This window comes from Sinocyclocheilus grahami, unplaced genomic scaffold, assembly GCF_001515645.1.
Source record: "Sinocyclocheilus grahami isolate Dianchi unplaced genomic scaffold, SAMN03320097.WGS_v1.1 scaffold418.1, whole genome shotgun sequence".
Lineage (NCBI taxonomy): Eukaryota > Metazoa > Chordata > Actinopteri > Cypriniformes > Cyprinidae > Sinocyclocheilus > Sinocyclocheilus grahami.
Window position 1 is genome coordinate 686,956 of NW_015505597.1, and position 11,631 is coordinate 698,586.

At 38.2% G+C, this 11,631-nt stretch overlaps 1 protein-coding gene across 1 annotated transcript in view; it reads left to right on the top strand.

Moving 5' to 3' along the window:
- Positions 1-10,762: 10,762 nt before the first annotated feature.
- Positions 10,763-11,631, top strand: part of grb10b (growth factor receptor-bound protein 10b) — a 69,599-nt gene continuing 68,730 nt past the window's right edge. Inside the window, exon 1 of the mRNA XM_016232751.1 lies at positions 10,763-10,942. Within this exon, the coding sequence (XP_016088237.1) occupies positions 10,889-10,942 (54 nt within the window). The 5' untranslated portion in view covers positions 10,763-10,888. The remainder of the gene's footprint in view (positions 10,943-11,631) is intronic.

Consider the following 11,631-nt stretch of genomic DNA (forward strand, 5'->3'; position numbering starts at 1 on the left):
CTGTAGGAGAGATAAAAAAAAGAGACAATATCTAACATACAGTAAGACTATAGAGCAATAAAAATGACGTGGATATTAAATGTCACATCATTTGATCTTTGAAGGTTTTGATAGGATTGATATGAGAAACGTTTGAGTTCATAACTGAAATCTCTGACATGACAAGGGACATTTTCTCAAGGGACAAAGCAGGACAAAGTCAGTCTCAATATATACATATATATATATATATGAAGAGTTTGGTTCCAAAACACGATAACGCCATTTAAAAAAAAAAAGAGTTCCCGCCAAAATGAGTATTGTATCTGGTCGGTACTGAAAAGTCAATTATTAATTTTATTAATATTCGCTGTGTTATTCTGTCATGTTTTCTCCCTATCTTTCCAAACCGTGACAAACGCCAGTCTCCCTTCTCTGCAGAATGCGATAGCTTGCGTAGCTTGTCAGTGATCTACGGCTCTGTGTATTAAATGTCGCTCCATCTGAAAGCATGTGATGGAAATTTACTACTAATCACAGAACCAGCTTTACTGACAAGATGTGCGTGACAATCGCATGCGATTTATCGTGCAGCCCTAAAAAAATGAATACTTTTGACGGCATTGATGAACCTGTGGTGGTTTCTGCGGTGGGGAAGCTATTAATAAGATTAGTATTGACCAAGTTCAGAGGCTGTCATATATGGATCAACTTACTTTGTTGTGTATTTTCAACAGTTTCAATATGAAAAATAACTTTTATATTGATTCAATGGATTTATTGCATTTTGGGGAAAAATTATCAGTTTTTATAATAAATCTTTGAAAATCAAAATCTGGATTTAAATTTTTAACGTTATTATAACCTAAAGATGCTATGTGAAAGTTTGAAACAGAAAATAGCAGTTTTCATCTTGCCACTTTCTTGGTAAAGAAAACAAATTTTTTCTCAAATTAATCAAAATCGATTTATTGCGTTTTGGAACCAAACTCTTCATATATATATATATATATATATATATATATATATACAGTATATATATATAAACAATATAATCAACTCTGCATGCTGTGATCATTTTATATATATACACTTCTGGTCAAAAGTTTGGGATCAGAACGATTTTTATGTTTTTTACAGGAGTTTCTTATGCTCATCAAGGCTGCATTTATTTGATCAAAAATACAGGAAAAAACTTAATATTGTGAAATATTATTATGATGTAAAATAAAATAATTTCTACATAATTTCTTATTTTAATATAAGAAATTATGTAGTGTAGCGAGGTAGTAATGTAGTGTAATATAACATTTATTTGTGTGGTTGGAAAGCTGAATTTTCACCAGCAAGTGTCACATGACCTTTCAGAAATCATTCTAATATGCTGATTTAATGCTCAATTAACATTTCTTATTATTATTACATTTGAAAATGACTTTACTGCTTAATAGTCTCAGTCATAGGGAATCAAGATACTTTTTTAAGATTCTTTGATAAATAAAAAAAAGTTCAAAAGTAGATTTTATTTGAATATTTTGTAGCATTATTTTTGTCTTTACTGTCACTTTTGGTCAATTAAATGTGTCCTTGCTGAATAAAGGTATTAATGTCTTAATGATCCCAAACTTATGAACAGTATATTGTACATATAATCTGTTTTACGAAGTGATATGTCATTTTATGGTTGACTCTGGAATCATTTTTAAATTTGAACAGCTAAGTAAAGACCATGCTATGCTTGGTAACTTCAATGGTTAGCTGTTTTTATACTGGACGGATGGTCAGGTCTATACATAACCAAGATATTTTCATGTGTGCCCCATTTAGTAAGAAAGAAAATGTTTAGCCTGTAGAATGCAAGGAATTTAGGAGGGGTGCCAAAGTACCAAATACGTTTGGAAGTTAACCTACAGTATATCCCAATGGAAGTGGAGTTATTGCATTGAGCCGAATTTCTACCTTTCCCTTTATCAGTATTCCCCAATATGCTAATTTATTCCATGCAGTTTGGCCTAATTTCTGGAACATATGAAAAGATTTTTTTACACAGGTCATCTCGTGCTAAGTGGCTGTGTATGCTTAAAAACTGCTTTTGTGGCATTCAAGTGCCACATTCCATTTCACTGTGTGTTTTCCCATAGCACCATGAATCTCTCTGCATATTTTAGGACATAGTTGTGATGTTATCTGAATTAAAGGATTTAGTGTTCCCTTCCTGCTCCATGTCATGGATGAATACAAGCTGTGAGATTTGTTTTATAATGTGAGAACTGAGTATTACTGAGAGACACGCTGTGAATGTGCAGATGTGTTCAGGAAGAGTCGAGTTGAGCTGCAGCCAGGTTCTCTCACTCTCTCTGTAGCTTTAGATTGCGTAATATGGCATGCTGCTTCCCTCCCTCCCATCCCGCTGACAGCCTTGCATTACGCAGTGGTTTTATGGACTCTGACAACCACATGGAGAAGCTGAAATTCTCTCTGGGGCTGAAGACAGACCTTGTGGAACTCTGTCATCAGTCTGAAGGTAGAGCTGCTAGTGTAAAACACTTGTCGTGTTATTTCACCAAATAGTAGAAATCATTTATTAAAACAAGTTTAACTGTCAGCGGTCATTCTTTAAGTCCAGGCGTTATGCATGGATATTTCTCAAATGAAGCAAGCACAGAACAGAAAGATTGTTTTAGTTTTGGATCTTGGTAAAAAAACAAAAAAAAAAAACATAAACATGATTTTATGCTCAGTCAATAGAAACTGTCAGCAGTGTAAAAAAAAAAAGAAAAGAAGAACATATCAACAACCAGTTTAAAATAGATAGATAGATGACAAGATATTTATTTTTTTCTTCCATCTTCAAGTTGCACTAAAGAAAAGATCTCTTAAGGGAACTGTTCTTACTTTTTCAATAAGGATTTACTTTAAATAGCTGGTGGCTGGTGGAGATCCCAAAGGCTTGGCCTTTGCCTTTGCTTCAGGGCTAATCACTGCTAGACATTAAAGCTCTCCTTTTACTGTATAAGCACACATGAACTTCTTACCACAGTGTCCAACAAACATTTCATGCCGTCATAGCTCACTCTACAATTCAGCTTTTTTGCTAGGACAATCTGGATTACAAACAAACAAGCCACACACAGAGCGCTGTAGAGGTCAAGGCAGAGTTTATATCTCTCTTTACATTCTTCTCTGCCTCTGTTTCTTCCAAGTTCTATTATGGAATATATAGAGCAAGCCTGAAATCATAGATCACAAGATGTATAGCAGAAACATAACTGTAGGTAGACTTTGCTATAAACTAGCCAACATAGGGTCATTGGAAAATGTGCCTCTATACCTAGTTTTTGCAAAACTCCAAAAATGTACATAAAATTAACTTCAGTTTCAAGTGGAAATGAACACTAGTGGCAGTAAAACTTTTATTATCAGTATCACTTTTATTATTTTTAATCACTTTTATTCCAAATTATGATTACACTAGCAAGTAGTCAAATTAAGCAAACTAAGACATATTTTTGCGCAGTTTCTTGCACAATATTGTGTTATGACCTCAAAACACTTTTGCCATTGTGTGTGATTTGTAAACAAAAACATTTTGATGTTTGCCTTACATAACCAGCTCCATATATAGCCTTTTAGACATACTAATCATGCTCAGTAGCTCACCTGGTACAGTGTTTCACTTGCGATAAATTTGAGCACTACTATCTTGATACTACTAAGTGATGCAATGTGTAAAACAACCAAGAAAATAAAATGCTGCCAGATTCACATTCATCTTTTTTGGATAAAACTGAACGCGCTTTTAGCACCGCTCACTGGGCATATCACTTTAAAGGTGTTGCAAAAATTCAAGAAGTTACGTAATACTATTTTGCTGAATTTTTGCCACAAGCATTGAAGCACCATAAAATATAATTAATGTAGTCCATACAACTTGATATATTCCGTTTGGTTGCTGTTATACTGTCTACAAGGTTAACACAGCTTAAGAGCTTTGACCTTTGACATTTTAAACAGGATTCTTTGAAAACACCAACAAACAAAGCAGCTTAATTCCACCAACCCCCATGGTAAAAATACAAAAGATAACACAGTAGTCTTATTTTTTCCATCCTTAATGATAAATGAATGTTGAGGCTGTTTACCCTGTCACACCTGAATTTGTGACCAACTTCTTGGCTCCTCTTACTGTGTGATTTCAGTGGCTAGTTTAATTGAACCGAGTTGGGAATTGTGTTCTAGAGGTCTACACGGGTCCAAAAATTTGCACCCGAACCCGAAGAGACCCGTAAATGTGCTACACTGAACCGACCCGGACCCGTCTATTATTTTGAAAGTTAGACCTGGGCCCATGCAGAACCGAGAAAAGTAAAAAATGTACTACCCGGAACCGATCGACGCGGACCGTCAATTATTTGAAAGATGGACCCGAACCCGGCCGGGAAGACACAGACCCGACTGGACCCGATCGGCACATATTCCACAGCAAATTGCTATTAACAAGTCGATAAACAAGTTGCGAAAATTAAACTTTTTGTCTTACCTAATGTAAGAAGCCTTCTCCCTTGTACCTGACTGTGATGCACACAATCCTCCTTGCCAAGAAAGTTCCATCCGTGTCATTCCTCTCTTGCCAATTGAAATGCGTAATCCTCTCATTATTCCAGTTTCAAAAGTCCACTTGCTGTCACGGTGATGGATGACAAATGCGACTTTGCAGTTTTGCATTTTTTGTATTTCGAGTCAACTTGCATAATAATTTAGACTGTTTGCCCATTTGGATTATAATAACGATTGCTCGTCCAGTGTCATGGTTGCTGACGTTAGCTTTACTTATTTGCTATCATCTCTGTGCTCTCTGAGCCGAGTCTGAGCAAAAATTTTAGATATAACAACAAGACAGTTCATTCATAATATTATTAAAAGAATAATCATTAATAACTCACATCACTCATGAAGGTATCCATTATCACCGCGCATGTGCATTGACTCCGCCCACCCTGCTTCTGATGACGTCGCTCGTTTTTTTTTCCCACTTTATTTCAAATGACCGACTCACACTTTTCTCATCCTAATTTTACAAGTTGAAAGTTACAAAACAACACACGCACAGTGCTGACTTACTCTGATAACGGCCGGGTGTTCTCCGAGTCCGATCGACTCGGGTATTACACACAATGTTAAACAGACCCGGGACCCGAAGTAATAAATTGGGACCCGACCCAGACCCGGCTGACCATTTAAAATATAGCCCCGAACCCGTATGGATCCCGGGTCGGGTCCCGGGTCCCGGGTCCTCGGGTCTCGGGTCCTCCGTGTAGACCTCTATTGTGTTCATATGGGGATACAATGAATGAAACAACTGCTTTATACCGTATGATGAACAGATTACATGAACAGTGTGTTCTGTTGATATTGATGAATATTTCTTTGCAAACAAAAGCCTAAATGAAATCTATTCATCATATAAATCAGTCGTGTCCCTTTAGAAGACTTGGATTAAATCGCTTTATTCATATGGAATATTTTACAATGTCTTTATGAACACTTTGAAGCATCAAAGTTTTAGTTGAGTGGACATTCGATGGAATAGCATTGTTTTTTTTAACAGGCTTAGTTAAAAAATCATTCTGTTTAGACATGAATGAGAGTTTTATTGTTTTGGCATGACTTGAGGGTGAGATTTTTTTTTTTAGTTTTTGGGTGAGCTTAGCTAACACTTTAAGGTATCCAAATATATGACTTTTGCTCATAACAATGACCAAGCAAATTCCCAAAACTTAGGCTCAATATTCTTTCATTTGTAATTTCAGAATTTTTTTTTTGTTAGTAGTTTATACTTTTTCAGTTTTTGTATGGAAATCAAAAATTAGTTGCAGACAGATTTTACCAATGTTCCTCAACTCTTGTCTCTTTTTCCAAACCTTAAAAAAAGTGGGGCCCTCACTTTTCCCTTAGAGACAGCCTTCTGAGGTGTTGCTGGCTCCCCCAGTTCTCATTTGTAGCTCCATGGCTGATTGAACCAGGCATTGAGAGATTGAGGAGTGCGATTCAGTGCTCAGCAGGCTTCTGAATACTGATTCTGAGTCAGGCACATTGAATGAAATTAGATACTAAAAGAGGAGCTGTCAGACCTACGTGGTCCGGAGGTCAATCACATGATTAACAGTGATGACATCATCCCCTGGGGCTGCCCACTCTTTTGTTGCAGGATTGGACACTGTGAAACGTGCAGACCTGACTCCATTATGTAATTGCAGGGGCCAAGAATAGGGCCTCTAAAATCAGCTCAAGCCAATGGGGCCCTTAAAGCTATACTATCAAACTTTTTTTGTTCAAAATGAGAAAACTTTAAATAATGAGTGTAACAAAGTTAAATGAAGAAATCAGAGACAGGTGTTAGTTATCATTCACTTGACCGCCTTATCACTGCTTGTCTCCGCACCCGTTCTCCCGCTGCAGACTTCGTGTTCCTATGCCCCCCTTGCCACAATGAGCGAATACATCATAAATTTGTCTTTAAAAGGGGTCATCGGATGCAAAACTCACTTTACATGTTGTTTGAACATAAATGTGTGTTGGAAGTGCGTGTACACATCCACCCTATAATGATAAAAAACCACCTAGTGGTTTTTTTAAAAATCCCCTTTCTCAAATCAGGCTGTCCTGAGTTTTCTGTCAGAATGACGTAGTTCTGCACAGGCCACTCCCATGATAGTTGATTGACAAGGCCGGCTTACCTTAGACCCGCACTGAGTGAGCTGTGAGCTGTCCGCCATTGTGTTGACTCATTGTGTCATTTATTCCTGACATCTGAGCCGTGAAGACGCAGAAGATTAAAGTTACTTTCGTTTTTGAAGGGAATGCACTGATCCCCGATCCGCCTAAATGTGTTTATGTTTGCACAAATCATCCGTGATCTGGCTTCATCTACATAAGAAGTGAGTATATGGGTTTTTTATGAATCTTTGCAAATCACCTTTCCTAATATGTGCTAGTTAGCAAGTTTTGTGGTTGAAGTTTACAGTCTGCTCGTCATCCCATGGAAGAGAGGGGTGGGGTGAGCAGAGCTCATTAGCATTTAAAGCAAAACAGCTTGCTGAAAACAGTGCTGATTTTGACAGGGTAAAAAGGGTGTGTAACAAACGTTTGTAGATTGGGAAGAAGAAGGTCGGAACCGGCAAACATTTAAACACAACTTTAATAATAAAATAAACACAAAAATAGCGAAAATAGTGCGACAGCCCCTCACGGATGACTGCTGCTCACAAACACAACAACATAAAATCCAGACCTGGTCCTCTCTCATCTTGCCACTCCTCCTTTTATCATTCCGGAGCTCCTCCGTGGGACTCGAGACTGGTGAGTGGCGCAGGTGTAGCTCATTATCATTTACTCCACCGGCCACGCTCCGCTCCCATGGCTCTCGGCTCTGCCCCACTCATCACATACCCCCCTCGCAGGCCAGGGAGTAGCCACAAGACTGCGCTCTACTCCCCCCCGGGGGCCCCATCACTGTAGCTGCAGCACCTGGGGGTAAGGACAGACAAGGCGAGAGAAAAGGAGACGGAAAGATGAGGAGAGACAGAGACGAGAAAAAAATTATTCTTGCCCCAGTTCCCAGACACACTGCTGCTTGGTCCTCAACCAGCTGAGAGGCTCTCACTCGCGGTGCCATGCGATGGTACTGGACATCTTTGGTGGACGGCCCGATGCTCCTCCGCCTCCTGGCAGATGGCGATGGCTCCTCCGGTCGAGGATGGCTCCGGCGATGGCTCCGGCCTCCAGGCGAACGGCACCGACTCCTCTTCTCCTTCTTGGATGACCCCTTTAAAACATATTTTTGCCTTGCCTTGGGATGGCGATGGCTCCTCCGGTCGAGGGCAGCCGGCAGCGAGTCCCCTGTTCCCTGCTCCTCCCCAGTCATGGCGGACGGCAGCAGGCTCCGGCCTCCAGGCGAACGGCACCGACTCCTCTTCTCCTTCTTGGATGACCCCTTTAAAACATATTTTTGCCTTGCCTTGAATGACTATGATAAGCCTTTAATAATTATCTATATTTTAGAGTGTTTTGGATAGATTCAGTGGGAAACTGCATATTTCCATAATTTTTCTGTGCGTGTTTATGTCATATCTGTAAATAAAGGAAAGAAATTCTGGCTACTTCTATATGCAGTTGATGGTGTGATAGTAGCTTGAAGCCACAAATGAACCTTAAACCAAAATGGCTTTGCAAGCAAAAAAGTGACAGTGCCCATAAAAAATTCTAATCAACACCTCTTGGCATTTCAAAAATATGTTTAGTTTGCAAAGCATCACATTTGCTGTGCGTTGACTAGGTTTACAATACAATGTTTATGTTGGTAACAAAGCCTATCCTTAAACCAGTTATTATTTAAATCTGTTTGCCTATGAATAGCCTACTAGCCATACTTACCAAGACACATGTTCAGATATCCATCTTTCTTTCATTATATATTTATTGATTTATTTCATAATTTTGGAGTGCCTCGGGAGTAGCTAAAGAAGAACTCACATGATTACTAAAACAATGTTCCGCATCAAGTAACTTGTAGTTATAAGTTTCAACTACTAAAGAAAGAGTCCAAACTTTTTCCTAAAGGACCACTGTGCATAGAGTTTAGCTCCAACCCTAATTAAACACACCTTAACCAGCTACTAATGTCACTAGAAACTTCCAGTCAGGCGAGGAGGAGCTGGTTGGAAATAAAATCTGCAGGACGATGGCCCTCCGGGAGCAGGATTGAACTCTGCACCAAAGGTCCAAACGTTTAAAGGGGTGGCTCATTGCGATTTCACTTTTTTAATGTTGGTTAGTGTGTAATGTTGCTGTTTGAGCATAAACAATATCTGCAAAGTTATGAAGCTGAAAGTTCAATGCAAACGGATATATCGTCTTTTAAAATTCTGGCAGTTTAATGCCTACAAAAATGGCTGGTAGGGACTACAACAAGTTACTTCCCGGGTTTGTGACATCAGAAACCCAGATAAACCCCGCACTCGGGAAAAGGCAGCAAAGGGGGTGAGGCCATGCTGCACTGCTTTAGAAAAGAGGATGAGAAAACTAGAGGTGCTCGTAAAAATCTGTTCATGTATGAATCGCGATTCTGTCTTCTAACGATTCTAATGGACTCACAAGTTTCAAAATCAATGTTCAAAAGCAGCGGTTCTCAATACTGTTGCTCGCATTCCCCTGCTCTGCACACGCTCTGCATCTCTCTCTCTCTCAGTCAGCTCTACAATGAACTGTTCCAATTATACACTTATTTTCACATAGCTATGAGAAGCATTAAACATGGACGCGCATGCGGTTGCTGTACTGTATTAAAGCTTTAATCAGGATAAAACTGTATATTAAAAGCTAACATAATAAGTAGCATTTACAAATAACAGCGTATCTAAAAGTATGAGACAACAACAAACAAAAAACATAGGCCTACCATTAAAAGCTGTGCTTGCACAGGTTCTGCACGATCCTCTTCAATAATATCATCTGCTTCCCAATCGGGCTCAAACTGATAAGCGATATTAACAATGCCATTGTTTACAATACAACCGGAGCACATGCTGCTGAGGTGAGGGGCGGGACGCTTAGATGCACACTAGGCGGTTTAGCCAATCACAACACACTGGGCTAGCTAACCAATCAGAGCCCATCGCCTATTTCTGATGGCGGGGCTTCATAAAAACAGGAAAAGATCAGCTCGTTTCTCAAACAAGGGATAGAGCTGTGTGGAATAAAGGTAAATTATGTGAAAAATAATGTTTGTTTTTTTTAAACAAAGCATTAACACGTTAGACTGCACCCCATAAACCCAATCAAGCCTAGAAAAAACCCAGTGAACCACCCCTTTAATAGTGTAGATTTAAGAGGATTAGAAATAGTCCACACCCCCCCTGAGCTTTCAATTACTAATTAATGACTGCTTAAAAAAGGTAATAAAACATCAATGAGGGTTCTGAAACTAAAGAAGGAACCGCTGTCAAACTAGAAAAAAAACACAACCACAGTCAAGCTTGTCAATTATTTTGTACATGGTAGTTAAAGCACATAATATTTAACTGCTGTATTCAGCTTCATACTGTAAACAGTTGTCATTTGCTAGTTTGTTGTGTGAATACACTGTGCTGCTGTTTTACTGTAAGCAACCTCCCAGAACACTACCAGCCGCAGTGATTCCCTGGTAAGCATTACTCGATTCTTTTCATTTTAATTTTATCTTCTGAATAATAAATTAGAGTCCACACCAATGGGTGATGATGTTCTGTTTATTAAAAGAGTTGTCACCTGCTGCTTGAAATATTTGAGCTCTTTAAATCCAGATGGATTCTGATAGTTTTCTGCGAACTCTAGTTTTGCCTTCCTATTAGTTTCAAAATGGTGAAGCAGGAAAATAAATGCGTATGTTTAAGCTTGCTAGACTACATAATCTTACCCTCTGAAAATAAGGTACCATTATATGAGTGAAAATATATAATTTTGGTCTCAGTGGAAATGTTCACTATTTGGAGCTCCGTATGATCTGTTTGTTTAACATCTTCCTTCTCTCCTCACATTGCAAGTAAAGCTGCTTTCCCAGTGTCTTGAGTTTTAAGAAGACAATCTAGAGAAAGTTTCATACACCATCTCTGCGTTGCTGTTGGTCAGCTCGGATTCTGTATTTCCCTCCTCTTATTCTTATGTTGTTTACTGACCCTGTGGAACTATTTGGGTTAAGAAGTGCTCTGTGCTATATTGGTAGTAGCCACTTAGACTCAACTAAGAAAGAGATTGCCTTTTTTTACCTTGAAGAAACATTTGATGTAACATTTTTGTTTTGGTTTAATTTCAGACTCTTTCCTCATCTATCTGAGGTGGATGTGATATCCGAGAGAGACATTACAAAGCGTGTATGATGGCTGTGGCTGGATGTCCAGATTATTTTCTGCACCATCCAAATTACCAGGTATTTGTTTTGTTCTTTTTCCATTACACCGTTTACCCAGCCTCTACATTGTTATTGTCTTTGTAAGATATGTTTGTTCCAAAACCACTATACATTATGTTCTTGCCTTAAAACACAAACTGGAAAAGCCAGCCAGATTACACAGAGCCATACTAAAAAACTTAGTGTTTTTTTGCAGTACCAGTCAGTTTTCCTTTAGTATATTTATTTAATTTTTAAAGGAATTAGTAATTGCATTATTTCAAAACTACTTCAGAGTCAACCCTATATGCCAAGCAAATTAGTTTGGAGTATAATAATATTAGTAGTAGTATTATTTACTAAAGTAGAGCATTGTGAAGAAATGCCAAACGTTAATGACAGTGGAATGTTTTGGGCATTTTGTTTAAAACTGCCCTTTTTTGATCTGGAATATTTCCAAGCATGCATTTAAATGTATCCCTAACCAAGTTATGAGAGGCTGTGCTATTATGAATATTGTTGCAACATTTTATGAATCCATTTCGATCTATTTCATAATATTTAAGACACAATTAATAATTAAATGTTTATTTATTCATTAAATTTATATACATTTAGTGCCTTCTGTCTTCTTCCTTTCTGATGGTTTATTATTATTATTATTATTATTTTATTGTGTACTGTAAAAACTGATAGTTCACCTACTTTAGTTTTGAAGTTTTTGTATG